Consider the following 15,514-nt stretch of genomic DNA (forward strand, 5'->3'; position numbering starts at 1 on the left):
TCATAATGTTTTTCAAAGAAAATTCACTGCAGACCTTCTTCTCAATGGATCACTAAAGATAAGCACCATTGGGCCTGGCTACTTCCTGGGTTTCGCGCTGTCCATAGACAACGAAGTTTTATTGCTCCACAAAAAAAGTCCATGACAAAATTACACCATTACTTCATAATGTTTTTCAAATTATTTTCTTTAATTATTACAAAAATACATAAAATAAAATATTCGAGGAACAAAACAATCAGATATATCAGAGATAAAATACAAATATAAAATAAAATTACAATATACAAGCTTAGTGCTAAAAGAGATAGATGAGTAACTATTTCAATGAGAAATGAGATTATATCCTATTATTTTGTTTAAGCTATGCTTTTCAAATATTCCCTTCAATAAGAAATACTATTTTAAAATACCATTTTACTGAATTACGTGTCAAGTGGTTTCAACTTTGGACCGAAATGTGATTATACGCGTATCGCGACGAAAATAACGTCGTTCGAAAAGTTGTTGGAGCATTTCATATGACATGATTTCTTATGAAATTTGCGAAAGTTATTTCTTTCGTATGGGGCCTATTTTTGTCCGATTCGCGAACGCGAGGCCCCGGGTCATTCGCGATATCATGTCAAAATGAAAACGTATCTAATGATACTCCAGTCCATGCTTGGTAAGATCACTGAGAAAGAAAGTACCTAATTGTCATGTGGTAAGTCTATGGTTACGAATCAATAAAATTTGAACATTATCACACTATCACAGGGTAAGGGCAAGCAAATGATACAGGGGGTTCAAGAAAAGAACTATCCAAATTCAAAGTGTTATGTATCTAAAAAAGAGGATTTAAACTGATTGTCTATTGTTAACCATTTTGGAGTCCACTCAGCCGTGAGGAAAACAGCAAGATGGCATAAAGCTAAAGGCAAACCACAAAAAGGCCTAATTAAAGAATAAAATAGTAGGTACCTATAGGAGGCACGAAAACGTGTTTTTCACGCAATTTTCTTAGATTTATTAAACGAAATTTAATACTAGGTAGGTAGTTAAGTACATAGGTAAGTGTTCCAAATTTGGACGGAAAATTGTTACATTTTCAAGTCCCTATACAACACTTTGAAATTGGATAAATCTTTCTAAAACAGAACAAACCAAGGGTCAATAGTGTCAATACACAATGAACAATGGAAAGAATCACAAATCAATCAAATTACCCACAGGGACAGATCCATTGGGCTGGGATATATCTTTGGACGTGTAGAAATTAGATGAACTCTGTTGGGTAAGTACTTTTCGAGATGAGTATTGTTTGGTGATGGAAAAGTCTACATGACTTCGGAAAGAATAACTTTCTTCACTGTCATGGTGATGTGATGAACTTGTGTTGTACATGATGGGTTTGTTTCGGGGCACTAGGAGTAGTGGGTCCTGGAATTAGGAAATTTCCAGGAGTGAAAGTAACGCAAATGAGTAAATATTTTAAAACTTAGAACCTATTCTTAATTCTCGTACATAGACGATAAACAACCAAAGGCCTTTTGTAGATAACGTCTCTATAACCTCAGCACCTAGAAAGGTGAAATTATGATGCGACCTTGGTTGTGGCCCTCGTTAATTTTCGGGCTTACTCGGGACGGAAAGCGACACGAAGAGAACTTGAAGATTCTACACGGGTTTACGCGACGAGTGATAGAGGAGAGGAAAGCAGCGCGAGCAGCAGGCGGTGTGAGAGAGGGGAATGATTTGGATGAAAACTTCGGTGAGCCTATTCTTACAGCAAGTAAAAAAAAAGAAAAAAAAAACATACCGTTTGCTTGTACAACATACCTTTCAGCAATGATTCCCTAAGGAGCATATTGGTTACTAGGTACTGATTTTCCCCTCTTTTTATACAAACTTACCTTGCCAGTGATGTTATTAATTTTGTCTTGTAAAATGATAAGTTGAGATCTCAGATATTCATAGCTGAAATGAGAGAAAAAAGAGAATATATGAGACATCTTCTTATTTAGATTTTATATTCTCATAAAAAAAGAGGATAAATTTAGAATCCTAACTCACCTAAATACCTAGCTATGGGTCACATGCACAGAATGTACAAAATAATTTCAGATCTTAATGGATACTTACGATACTTTCTTCAATACTGACATCCATGAGTAGACATCTTGATCTGAGCGGGTGGATAGGATGTATTTCTTCTCGGGCTCATCTTTGAACATGATTGAGAAAGCAAAAGGAACTCCTGCAGAGGTTTCATGATGGACAGAATAGTTCTCCAACACAAACACACCAGCTGGCTAAAAAAAAAGAGGAAAATAAATAAATAGGTACCTATTATAATTTATCAACTTTTTAAATTGTTTGATTACCTATATTAGAGATAATGAATTATGAATCACATATTGTGGCAGTAAGGAGGAAAATAAATAAATAGTACCTGTTATAATTTATCAACTTTTTAAATTGTTTGATTACCTATATTGGAGATAATGAATTATGAATCACATATTGTGGCAGTAAAAAAAGCTTCTTCACATTCAGCCTTGAACAAGAGAGGCCAACAGGGCTTATCTTGAACCAACTAAATTCTTATCAATTTAATAAAACTTCTTTGAGTTCACCTGTGTTTTCTAATGAACTCTGTTTGAACTATAGGTACACATAAATATCGCGAACTATCATATAGGTACCTAAATATCTATCGGTCGCTTTTCTTCCAAATTGTTTCTAATAGGTACTCCTAAAATAAGGTGACTGTGCCAGTTATCGACCAGGGCCCTATATCGATCAGTAACTCATAAGTTCTCTAATTAGCTTTATTACACGTCATTGGTATGCTCGTTGCATTTCCGTCACTATTTCAGGAGTTTTAGCGCTGGATTTGAAGATTTCGAAGGCAATTTCAATACTGGATAGTCTGAATACTGGATGTTCACACTTCTCGTTTGACTGGATGACTCCACCCTTGATTACTGGATGGTGCAACATTTACACTTGGGTTTCTTCTTGAGTACAACATGTTCTACTTGGGAGGCATCCACGGTGCCATGCTCCACTTGAACCTGGCCGGGGGAGGAGGGTTTCTTTACAGTGGGGGTCGAGGAGGACTTACCTGGAAAGGAAATAATTGACCGTTAACCTTTTGCTGAAGATTCGCCACTAGTAAGGGGAGAATAGAATGGGATACCTTGTTTATCCTGCTCGAATCAGTCTAAAAGGTCCCTTTACCCCAGCAGTATTTTCTTAAGTAAAGGGAATCCTAGAGGTCTGGGGTAATAAAGAGAGATCTCCCTCTAGAGGGAAAGTTCTGAACAGATAAACCAGAAATATCATCGATCCTGGGAGATTCCACCTAGGCAATTCAATTCTCCGAGCAAATATTATAATGGGACAGTCCTAAACAAAAATGGACGCCGCACACAAGGGATCAGGAAGAGACCGCCTTAACATAATAATACCATAATGGGATATTTTGTTCTACGCTGACAGTCTATAAATAAAGCACTACTTATTTATAGATTTACAGACTGTCAGCCATAATGGGACAGTCCTAAACAAAAATGGACGCCGCACACAAGGGATCAGGAAGAGACTGCCTTGACATAATAATACCATAATGGGATATTTTGTTCTACGCTGACAGTCTATAAATAAAGCACTACTTATTTATAGATTTACAGACTGTCAGCGCCTTAACATAATATTACCATAATGGGATATTTTGTTCTACGCTGACAGTATATAAATAAAGCACTACTTATTTATAGATTTACAGACTGTCAGCACCTTATAATTTAAGTTTTCTCGGCGATAGACCATTATTTTCATGTGAACTACTTAAATTCGACCTTCGTATTGTTTCCATTGACACGCGATTTTGATCATCGTCTTTATTTGTTCCAGGGGAATACCTGCTACCAGTAGGTTGCATGTTGAACATAGAAATCGTCAGTTTACACAGATGTGCAGACCAGTATCCAAATCCAGAGGTTTTCCAACCTGACAACTTCCTACCTGAGAATGTACAAAAGAGACATAACTATTCCTACATACCGTTCAGTGCAGGACCTCGTAATTGTATAGGTGAGGTCGTGGAAGATATAATATATGAAAGTAAACTCATTAACCCGACTTTTTTTGTGAGCGGTACTGAGGTACAATCTTAAAAAAAAGACTTTCACTACTAAGCCTCAGAGTGGGCTTTACAAATCACCCAAAAGACATATATGACAAATCACCCGAAAGACATATATGACCAACATACAACGGAAAACTTTAGATTTGCCAAAAATGAACGCGTATTTAAATAATTCGATACACCAATATTGCCTCCAAGCTTACTTACGGAAGTTGCGCGATGGCGTCTCAAACCGAAGTCGGTTCATTGTAAATCTGCGTCATTAACCCGACTTTTTGAAGTAATGTGTGCGGTACCGAGGTACAATCTTAAAAAAAAAAGACTTTCACTACTAAGCCTCAGAGTGGGCTTTTTGTGTACGAAAGTAAACTCATACAAATCACCCGAAAGACATAATTATGACCAACATACAACGGAAAACTTTAGATTTGCCAAAAATGAACGCGTATTTAAATTCGATACACCAATATTGCCTCCAAGCTTACTTACGGAAGTTGCGCGATGGCGTCTCAAACCGAAGTCGGTTCATTGTAAATCTGCTTTCTTCACAGAACTCTTGTCATCATCACCTCCAAGCTTACTCCAAATTATTCTATTTCATCATTAAAAAATTTCAATCTCATTTTAAATGTAACAATGTTGTAAATCTGCTTTCTCTCTTGTCATCATCACCTCCAAGCTTACTCCAAATTATTCTATTTCATCATTAAAAAATTTCAATCTCATTTTAAATGTAACAATGTTGTCTGAGAAGGTGAGAAGTATGCTGTGTCGTTTGGCTAGCCAATCTTTAGATAGTCCGTCAATATATTTCATTGTTTCTCTCTGTTTCAGGTCAGAAGTTTGCTCTTCTGGAGGAGAAATGTGTCCTTGCTTCCATATTGAGAAAGTTCAAAGTTATATCTCTCGAGAAATTAGATGATGTGACTATCATGATTGATCTGATTCTAAGGCCTGCCTCTGGGGTCAAAGTTAAACTGGAGCCTCGCCACAAAATCAACTGAATTTGAGGGAAAAATAATGTTGAACAAGTGTCATAATCATATGATTCATAAGAAGTAGAGTGCCTTGAGTTCAAGCTGTCAGACTAAAAGCAGAATGCCAAGTGGTTGGGAAAATTCACTGCAGACCTTCTTCTCAATGGATCACTAAAGATAAGCACCATTGGGCCTGGCTACTTCCTGGGTTTCGCGCTGTCCATAGACAACGAAGTTTTATTGCTCCACAAAAAAAGTCCATGACAAAATTACACCATTACTTCATAATGTTTTTCAAATTATTTTCTTTAATTATTACAAAAATACATAAAATAAAATATTCGAGGAACAAAACAATCAGATATATCAGAGATAAAATACAAATATAAAATAAAATTACAATATACTTACAAGCTTAGTGCTAAAAGAGATAGATGAGTAAGTATTTCAATGAGAAATGAGATTATATATCCTATTATTTTGTTTAAGCTATGCTTTTCAAATATTCCCTTCAATAAGAAATACTATTTTAAAATACTATTTTTCTGAATTACGTGTCAAGTGGTTTCAACTTTGGACCGAAATGTGATTATACGCGTATCGCAACGAAAATAACGTCGTTCGAAAAGTTGTTGGAGCATTTCATATGACATGATTTCTTATGAAATTTGCGAAAGTTATTTCTTTCGTATGGGGCCTATTTTTGTCCGATTCGCGAACGCGAGGCCCCGGGTCATTCGCGATATCATGTCAAAATGAAAACGTATCTAATGATACTCCAGTCCATGCTTGGTAAGATCACTGAGAAAGAAAGTACCTAATTGTCATGTGGTAAGTCTATGGTTACGAATCAATAAAATTTGAACATTATCACACTATCACAGGGTAAGGGCAAGCAAATGAGTCTATTATACAGGGGGTTCAAGAAAAGAACGATCCAACTTCAAAGTGTTATGTATCTAAAAGAGGATTTAAAATTGGACAGGTGACTGATTGTCTATTGTTAACCATTTTGGAGTCCACTCAGCCGTGAGGAAAACAGCAAGATGGCATAAAGCTAAAGGCAAACCACAAAAAGGCCTAATTAAAGAATAAAATAGTAGGTACCTATAGGAGGCACGAAAATGTGTTTTTCACGCAATTTTCTTAGATTTATTAAACGAAATTTAATACTAGGTAGGTAGTTAAGTACATAGGTAAGTGTTCCAATTTTGGACGGAAAATTGTTACATTTTCAAGTCCCTACAACACTTTGAAATTGGATAAATCTTTCTAAAACAGAACAATCCAAGGGTCAATAGTGTCAATACACAATGAACAATGGAAAGAATCACAAATCAATCAAATTACCCACAGGGACAGATCCATTGGGCTGCTCGTATGGGGCCTATTTTTGTCCGAGTCGCGAACGCGAGGCCCCGGGTCATTCGCGATATCATGTCAAAATGAAAACGCATCCAATGATACTGCGGACCAAGTTTGGTAAGATCACTGAGAAAGAAAGTACCTAATTGTCATGTGGTAAGTCTATGGTTACGAATCAATAAAATTTGAACATTATCACATTACAAGCTTAGTGCTAAAAGAGATAGATGAGTAAGTATTTCAATGAGAAATGAGATTATATATCCTATTATTTTGTTTAAGCTATGCTTTTCAAATATTCCCTTCAATAAGAAATACTATTTGAAAATACTATTTTTCTGAATTACGTGTCAAGTGGTTTCAACTTTGGACCGAAATGTGATTATACGCGTATCGCAACGAAAATAACGTCGTTCGAAAAGTTGTTGGAGCATTTCATATGACATGATTTCTTATGAAATTTGCGAAAGTTATTTCTTTCGTATGGGGCCTATTTTTGTCCGATTCGCGAACGCGAGGCCCCGGGTCATTCGCGATATCATGTCAAAATGAAAACGTATCTAATGATACTCCAGTCCATGCTTGGTAAGATCACTGAGAAAGAAAGTACCTAATTGTCATGTGGTAAGTCTATGGTTACGAATCAATAAAATTTGAACATTATCACACTATCACAGGGTAAGGGCAAGCAAATGAGTCTATTATACAGGGGGTTCAAGAAAAGAACGATCCAACTTCAAAGTGTTATGTATCTAAAAGAGGATTTAAAATTGGACAGGTGACTGATTGTCTATTGTTAACCATTTTGGAGTCCACTCAGCCGTGAGGAAGATGGCATAAAGCTCAAGGCAAACCACAAAAAGGCCTAATTAAATAATAAAATAGTAGGTACCTATAGGAGGCACGAAAACGTGTTTTTCACGCAATTTTCTTAGATTTATTAAACGAAATTTAATACTAGGTAGGTAGTTAAGTACATAGGTAAGTGTTCCAAATTTGGACGGAAAATTGTTACATTTTCAAGTCCCTATACAACACTTTGAAATTGGATAAATCTTTCTAAAACAGAACAAACCAAGGGTCAATAGTGTCAATACACAATGAACAATGGAAAGAATCACAAATCAATCAAATTACCCACAGGGACAGATCCATTGGGCTGGGATATATCTTTGGACGTGTAGAAATTAGATGAACTCTGTTGGGTAAGTACTTTTCGAGATGAGTATTGTTTGGTGATGGAAAAGTCTACATGACTTCGGAAAGAATAACTTTCTTCACTGTCATGGTGATGTGATGAACTTGTGTTGTACATGATGGGTTTGTTTCGGGGCACTAGGAGTAGTGGGTCCTGGAATTAGGAAATTTCCAGGAGTGAAAGTAACGCAAATGAGTAAATATGTATTTTAAAACTTAAAACCTATTCTTACAGCAAGTAAAAAAAAAAAAAAAAAAAAAAAACGCTTTTGCCAGTGATGTTATTAATTTTGTCTTGTAAAATGATAAGTTGAGATCTCAGATATTCATAGCTGAAATGAGAGAAAAAAGAGAATATATGAGACATCTTCTTATTTAGATTTTATATTCTCATAAAAAAAGAGGATAAATTTAGAATCCTAACTCACCTAAATACCTAGCTATGGGTTACATGCACAGAATGTACAAAATAATTTCAGATCTTAATGGATACTTACGATACTTTCTTCAATACTGACATCCATGAGTAGACATCTTGATCTGAGCGGGTGGATAGGATGTATTTCTTCTCGGGCTCATCTTTGAACATGATTGAGAAAGCAAAAGGAACTCCTGCAGAGGTTTCATGATGGACAGAATAGTTCTCCAACACAAACACACCAGCTGGCTAAAAAAAAAGAGGAAAATAAATAAATAGGTACCTATTATAATTTATCAACTTTTTAAATTGTTTGATTACCTATATTAGAGATAATGAATTATGAATCACATATTGTGGCAGTAAAAAAAGCTTCTTCACATTCAGCCTTGAACAAGAGAGGCCAACAGGGCTTATGATGTTATGCCTCCAAATTTACTTCTCAAGATTAATCAATACTATGAGGGTGTGTTTATGTACTGGGTTGAGATAGGCCATTCCCGTCCTTTCTTGTCATGTGGAAAATGATGTGGTAACTTAACACAGCCTTCATGAGCATGTAAAGTTGGTGGGAAATTTGAAATTTTATTTTTTTTTCTCCACAGCTTGTACAATTTGAATTCATTTTTTACTTTTTATCTCAAGTTTGCACATTTATATTATACTTTTCATTTATATTAGATATTACAAAACAAAAATAAATATAAAATAAATTTTAAACATTGCCACAGTCCCTGCTGCAATGTTTAAAATCTGTGCCGCAGGGACAGAGGGTTAGAAAAAATACCCAACCACTCCAATGCAAAACTATTGAAACAATATCCTATCTCACCTCGTCCGAGCTCATCTCAACCCAGTACATAGACACACCCTGAGGAATAACACTAATAAATATGTATAATTACTATGAGAACACTTACTTACCTGGCTGTCATCTATTTGTCCTATATCGCTTGTTTTGAAATAAAACAAAAGGTTGTATTTCAATTTGAACCATCTTTCTTTGAATCCTGTGGGAGGGAAACAAACATTCAGAATTATTTATTGTATTTCAATTTGAACTGTTCAGAATCATTTTTAGAACCATATGTTTTTTGATGCATGACTTATGAATCAAGTGATAGTTTCATTGCTTACTGTGGCAAACGAATCACTTGTGTAACATAAAGTTTTTGCATCTACTTATTTAGATTTTATATTCTCATAAAAAAAGAGGATAAATTTAGAATCCTAACTCACCTAAATACCTAGCTATGGGTTACATGCACAGAATGTACAAAATAATTTCAGATCTTAATGGATACTTACGATACTTTCTTCAATACTGACATCCATGAGTAGACATCTTCTACTCCTAAAATAAGGTGACTGTGCCAGTTATCGACCAGGGCCCTATATCGATCAGTAACTCATATGTTCTCTAATTAGCTTTATTACACGTCATTGGTATGCTCGTTGCATTTCTTTCATTGCAGCATTTTATTTCCGTCTCTATTTCAGGAGTTTTAGAGCTGGATATGAAGATATTGAAGGCAATTTCAATACTGGATATTGATTCTCGGCATTGAAGCATTGCATTTCCGTCACTATTTCAGGAGTTTTAGCGCTGGATTTGAAGATTTCGAAGGTAATTTCAATACTGGATAGTCTGAATACTGGATGTTCACACTTCTCGTTTGACAGCATTGCATTTCCGTCACTATTTTAGGAGTTTTAGCGCTGGATTTGAAGATTTCGAAGGTAATTTCAATACTGGATAGTCTGAATACTGGATGTTCACACTTCTCGTTTGACTGGATGACTCCACCCTTGATTACTGGATGGTGCAACATTTACACTTGGGTTTCTTCTTGAGTACAACATGTTCTACTTGGGAGGCATCCACGGTGCCATGCTCCACTTGAACCTGGCCGGGGGAGGAGGGTTTCTTTACAGTGGGGGTCGAGGAGGACTTACCTGGAAAGGAAATAATTGACCGTTAACCTTTTGCTGAAGATTCGCCACTAGTAAGGGGAGAATAGAATGGGATACCTTGTTTATCCTGCTCGAATCAGTCTAAAAGGTCCCTTTACCCCAGCAGTCTTAACAAGGTCTCGTGTATTTTATGGGTTTAAATAATACAATACATAATGTTTACAACAAAAGACCTTGTTTAATTATTTCCCCTGTGTTGATTATATACAGTTGAATATCCCATCTCCAAAAATGAAAACTTCTTCCATTAGAATTTGGCAGACCAACATAGTCACCGCTTTATTTTTCTGCACTTTTTTTTTATCTGCCAAAGCCAAAAACTTCCCTTCTTTGAACCTCCTCTTGCTCTCCCTCGATTTTCCCTGTTTCTACAAGGCTTTCTAAGGGAGGGGAGCCATGGGCAACTTACCATTTTGTGATTTAATCTTACCTTTAGTCTCGGGGGTAGAGCCAAGCACAACTTACCATTTTGTGATTTAACCTTACCTTTAGTCTCGGGGAGTAGAGCCAAGCACAACTTACCATTTTGTGATTTATTATTAACAAAAGGTTTTTATTGCCAAGGATAATAAAAGGGATAATCAATAAAATTACTATAAATATCTCACCTGACTTCCCAGAAGATGATATCATATTTATATTGGTCTTCTTGAAACTCAATCTGCCTTCTAAATCACATGGACCTTTGCTCAGATCATACAGTTCTTTATCGTTGAATTTCATAGCTACTTTCTTGGACAATTACACAAAAATCAATGTTAATTAAATTAATTAAAAGCTTCACACAACCACTCAGAAAAATTTTAAAAAAGTTCAAATTTAAAAATTTAAATTTTTGTTCCAAAAATCCAAAATTTCCCCTCCTAAAATACGTGCCTTCAAATCAAATGGAACCTCCTGAAAAACGGACTATAATTAATTAACCAATTACACAAAAATCAATGTTAATTAATTAAATTAAAAGCTTCACACAACCATTCTGAAAAATTTTAAAAAAGTTCAAATTTAAATTTTTGTTCCAAAAATCCAAAATTTCCCCTCCTAAAATACGTGCCTTCAAATCAAATGGAACCTCCTGAAAAACGGACTGCAAATATTCACGGAGGTCGACAGGTGGACGATTCCCGAGTGTTCTGTTTGAAAGTGAAGCCAACGTTAAATGATACCTATTCTGAGTACCTACTGGCGAATTTTCTTCTGTCCTTTAATTTATTAGTTTAAATACCTAATTGGATACTAGGACATCCAGACCCACTAAAACCCAACCTCTCCCTCTTCCCATTAGGGCCCTGGAACCAGATGTATTGGACATTACTTCAGGGTAATGTTCAAATTGGTAAGTAGGTATCCCGCTAAAATCACGACAACCTGTAATGAAATACCCATGTATGTAATCACGACAACCTGTAATGAAATACCCATGCATGTATGCGAAGCGACGGAGGGGGGAGAGCACACGTGAAGAAATCACGACCCCGCGAAAATTTCGGCAATCCGTAGTAAACTACCTGTGTATATGAAGGGGAGAAGGGTGAAGCACATGCGAAGAAAAAGGCAATTATGTATTTGCTCATTTGGGGTGAGCATAAATAATGTAAAGGTTGAGTGCGAAGGGCATCCATTCGTAAAATTTGTAGCCAAAACCAAACGTCAGCCCAAAGCAATCCCTAGTTAGGGTTGATTGAGAGGCTGATGGACGATTCCCGATTGTTCTAGTTTGAAAGTGAAGCCAACGTTAAATGATACCTATTCTGAGTACCTACTGACGAATTTTCTTCTGTCCTTTAATTTATTAGTTTAAATAATTAGTTAATACCTAGGAAAGCTAGGTACTTTGCACCTGGAGCTAATAGAAGGGATAGGTACCTACTTACCTATTTCATTGTGTTGTCTCTTTTTAGTTTTTCTAAACGCCCTTTCGTGGATTTTCATCTGTAATTAGTTAATAATATCTACCTAGGAAAGCTAGGTACTTTGCACCTGGAGCTAATAGAAGGGATAGGTACCTACTTACCTATTTCATTGTTTGTCTCTTTTTAGTTTTTCTAAACGCCCTTTCGTGGATTTTCATCTGTCCTTGGCATTTAACTTTCTTTTGTTCCGAATGTTCTGGCTTTATGACTATGGCCTTTTAAAGGTAATACCAGAAAGACGTCATGAATTTAACACCTAGCTATATCAACGCCTCAGTAAAACTTCTTCATTAGCCTTTGTAGAATTTGTAGCGTGGAATGTCCTTTGTATACGATGCAAGTTTTCCTCTTGAAAGGAAGACAATAATAAAATTACTTAAATATGGAAAAATAGCGTATGCTTGCTGGTCTTCTTTAATCCTTTGTGTCAGGCTTTTTCCTTACTGACTTTTGAGCCTTATTTTTAATATAATAGAGAGTAACCTACATACCTTAAAAGAGTTATGAAATAAGTAAACAATTTTTATATTTTTGCAAATAAAGATAATATTTTTCGTGTATTTCTACTGTTTTCTGTTTTTATGAAATAAGAAAACCCCACCGTCCACGGCTAAACAATTTCTTAGGAACTAAATCATGTTAGGTACAAATCTTACTCAGCATTTTACAAGAGAGAAGTGCCACGACAAAAGACAGCTTTACTTATGATTCGGCTTCATAAACTTTCGTTTCATTATTACTTCTAACTTCTAATGGCTACTTGTTTGATAGAGGGGACTGTAACAACGGAGGTCTTATCGTCCTGAAATCGAGGAGGACGGTCCTTTCGAGAGCGAACCAAACAGTCTGTCTAGGATAAAGCTCGTCCCGAGCGCGATTCGAATACGCGACCTAGCGCTTCTTTTTTTTTCCTATTAGGCGCTTTAACACTACGGACAGTAGGTCGTTCGCGCCAAGACTTAGCGCTTCGATTAAAAGACAAGCTACAAGCTACTTTCCAAGCTAACAAGGCTCTGGAGAGCCTTCTAAAACCGTTCTTTCGTGTGGCAACCTCTCCTCATAAAGTGTGACAAATCATCAGCCGTAAACAGACGGAGCTTTAGTTGTGTAGGTACTTAGCATTAAATAGTTTATACATAGAAGTTTTGTTTTTACATCAAAGTGTATACATCAACATAATATGTATGAATTAAAAGGAAGAAGCATTTGAATTCAATTCTGTTGACCAGTCGTCCCTTAATTCACTTTAATTCGTTCTTAGTAAGGACGAAAGTAGGACTTTATTGCCGTAAACAGACGGAGCTATGTTGTGTAGGTACTTAGCATTAAATAGTTTATACATAGAAGTTTCGTTTTTACATCAAAGTGTATACATCAACATAATATGTATGAATTAAAAGAAGCATTTGAATTCAATTCTGTTGACCAGTCGTCCCTTAATTCACTTTAATTCGTTCTTAGTAAGGACGAAAGTAGGACTTTATTGTTAAAACTCCTTCAATTGAAAGGTACAAGGAAGCAGCCCCAGATATGTATCCTTGTGGTAAGGCTTGGAATCGATCGTACCTAGTTAGGTATCTACTCACATGAGTTTTGGTACCTATATCCACCATTCATTGCAGGAATGGTGAATACCTCTGTCTATACAAACATATTTACCTAACAATAAGAATGATGACCTACTGAATTAATAACTATCGTTTTTGGTTTGATATCTAGGTACGTAAATTTGGCAGAGTACTCAAAAACACATCTAGATTTACCAAACATCAGTAGTGAAGGCTTTAGCACGGTAAAAATGTCGAGGATAACTGGCCCTTCCTAGCTCTCATTACAACATAGCCTACCCTTGTGAAATCTGATGCTTCTTGTCTAGAAAAAAATATTATGAATGTACAAAATGATAACATAACTGACAACTTGAAATACTTATGCCTAAGTAAACGAAGGTATGAATTTCCACGTTGGGTATTCTGTATTTTTATTATTTTTTTCTTTTTTAGAGGATAGTGATAGAGATTTTTAAAAGATTGTACCTCGGTACCGCTTTCGCATTACTTTAAGGCACATTCTTTTACATCCATGCGTATTCAAGAACCGAAAAGTCTGGTTAGAAAATTTCCGTCCTGGCCGGGATACGAACCCAGCACCTCCGGGTTGTGAGTCAGTGCTCTTGACCACTCGGCCATAGAGGTGGGCATGGGTATCCTGTATATGAATACATTACCTATAGAGGTACTTGCATTAGAGAGACGAATTATAAAGCTTAAAGATAGGTTAAAATAAAAAGCTTGAAGATTCAACTCGAACTTCACACGAGAAAATTTCAAAAATCATGGCATATCATTGATCGATAGAATTTTGTACTCTTTGGCAAATCGCACTATCAGACAGCAACAAAATAGGTACCTAGGTAGGCAGGAAAGCTAACTTAATTCTGATAAACCTACCCCTACAAAGCCGTTCTTACCATTTTAGTTGACAGCTGCAAACAGTAAACAGCAAAAATTTAAAGTTACCTACTTGTCATTTGAAATGTGGAATAGGTATCTCACGTTACAGAACACCCAAAGCGTGGAAGCAAAACGAAAATAACTGATAGGATAAATTTTCATATTATGAATTGTTTTATACAATAATGATAAATAGAAACTAACTTAGGAGGTAAAATAAAAAACTTGAAGATCCAACTCGAACTTCAAACGAGAAAATTTCAAAAATCATGGCATATCATTGATCGATAGAATTTCGTACTCTTTGGCAAATCGCATTATCAGACAGCAACAAAATAGGTACCTAGGTAGGCAGGAAAGCTGTCTTAATTCTGATAAACCTACCCCTACAAAGCCGTTCTTACCATTTTAGTTGACAGCTGCAAACAGTAAACAGCAAAAATTAAAAGTTACCTACTTGTCATTTGAAATGTGGAATAGGTATCTCACGTTACAGAACACCCAAAACGTGGAAGCAAAACGAAAATAACTGATAGGATAAATTTTCATATTATGAATTGTTTTATACAATAATGATAAATAGAAACTAACTTAGGTTTGGGATAAAGCTCGTCCCGAGCGCGATTCGAATACGCGACCTAGCGCTTCTTTTTTTTCCCTATTAGGCGCTTTAACACTACGGACAGTAGGTCGTTCGCGCCAAGACTTAGCGCTTCGCTTACAAGACAGGCTACTTTCCAAGCTAACAAGGCTCTGGAGAGCCTTCTAAAGCCGTTCTTTCGTGTGGCAACTTCTCCTCATAAAGTGTGACAAATCATCAACCGTAAACAGACGGAGCTATAGTTGTGTAGGTACTTAGCATTAAATAGTTTATACATAGAAGTTTTGTTTTTACATCAAAGTGTATACATCAACATACTATGCAAGAATTAAAAGGAAGAAGCATTTGAATTCAATTCTGTTGACCAGTCGTCCCTTAATTCACTTTTTGATTCATTCTTAGTAAGGACGAAAGTAGGACTTTATTGTTAAAACTCCTTCAATTGTACATATAAATAAATGTCTAAAAAAAAAAAAAAAAC

General features: G+C 35.9%; 2 protein-coding genes and 2 long non-coding RNA genes across 6 annotated transcripts; 2 read left to right on the forward strand and 2 right to left on the reverse strand.

Annotated features, from left to right (window-relative positions):
- Window positions 1–88: 88 nt before the first annotated feature.
- On the reverse strand, window positions 89–10,892 carry LOC103513128. The gene is made up of 9 exons (XM_008477939.3): window positions 10,675–10,892; window positions 9,017–9,102; window positions 8,172–8,341; window positions 7,940–8,006; window positions 7,615–7,828; window positions 2,990–3,109; window positions 2,125–2,290; window positions 1,896–1,959; window positions 89–1,422 (listed from the first exon to the last, which is right to left on the reverse strand). The coding sequence occupies exons 1-9, from the start codon at window positions 10,787–10,789 to the stop codon at window positions 1,189–1,191; spliced, it is 1,236 nt and encodes a 411-aa protein (XP_008476161.2). The 5' UTR covers window positions 10,790–10,892; the 3' UTR covers window positions 89–1,188.
- Window positions 3,797–5,810, forward strand: LOC113469019 (cytochrome P450 4C1-like). Its single transcript, XM_026826416.1, has 2 exons — window positions 3,797–4,080; window positions 4,970–5,810. Exons 1-2 carry the CDS (start codon window positions 3,927–3,929, stop codon window positions 5,137–5,139), a joined length of 324 nt encoding a protein of 107 aa, XP_026682217.1. The 5' UTR covers window positions 3,797–3,926; the 3' UTR covers window positions 5,140–5,810.
- LOC113469022 lies at window positions 9,799–10,604 on the reverse strand. Of its 3 annotated transcripts, none has more exons than XR_003392565.1 (2): window positions 10,589–10,604; window positions 9,799–10,048 (listed from the first exon to the last, which is right to left on the reverse strand). It is a non-coding gene; the product is annotated as an uncharacterized LOC113469022 (long non-coding RNA). The 3 variants fall into 3 exon arrangements; XR_003392564.1 differs by lacking the exon at window positions 10,589–10,604 and adding an exon at window positions 10,532–10,545; XR_003392566.1 differs by lacking the exon at window positions 10,589–10,604 and adding an exon at window positions 10,476–10,492.
- Window positions 10,893–12,484: 1,592 nt separating the features above from the next.
- On the forward strand, window positions 12,485–15,513 carry LOC113469023. The gene is made up of 2 exons (XR_003392567.1): window positions 12,485–12,827; window positions 15,028–15,513. It is a non-coding gene; the product is annotated as an uncharacterized LOC113469023 (long non-coding RNA).
- Window position 15,514: the final 1 nt, after the last annotated feature.

Source organism: Diaphorina citri, unplaced genomic scaffold (genome assembly GCF_000475195.1).
Source record: "Diaphorina citri unplaced genomic scaffold, Diaci psyllid genome assembly version 1.1 scaffold928, whole genome shotgun sequence".
Lineage (NCBI taxonomy): Eukaryota > Metazoa > Arthropoda > Insecta > Hemiptera > Psyllidae > Diaphorina > Diaphorina citri.

Coding starts and splice junctions, on each gene's coding strand:
- LOC113469019 (XM_026826416.1), top strand. CDS start 3,927: ATGTTGAACATAGAAATCGTCAGTTTACACAGATGTGCAGACCAGTAT. Junction 4,081..4,969: donor AGGACCTCGTAATTGTATAG/GTGAGGTCGTGG, acceptor TCTCTGTTTCAG/GTCAGAAGTTTGCTCTTCTG.
- LOC103513128 (XM_008477939.3), bottom strand. CDS start 10,789: ATGAAATTCAACGATAAAGAACTGTATGATCTGAGCAAAGGTCCATGT. Junction 8,342..9,016: donor GACAAATAGATGACAGCCAG/GTAAGTAAGTGT, acceptor CTTTTTTTTTAG/CCAGCTGGTGTGTTTGTGTT. Junction 3,110..7,614: donor CAATGGATCTGTCCCTGTGG/GTAATTTGATTG, acceptor TTTCCTTTCCAG/GTAAGTCCTCCTCGACCCCC.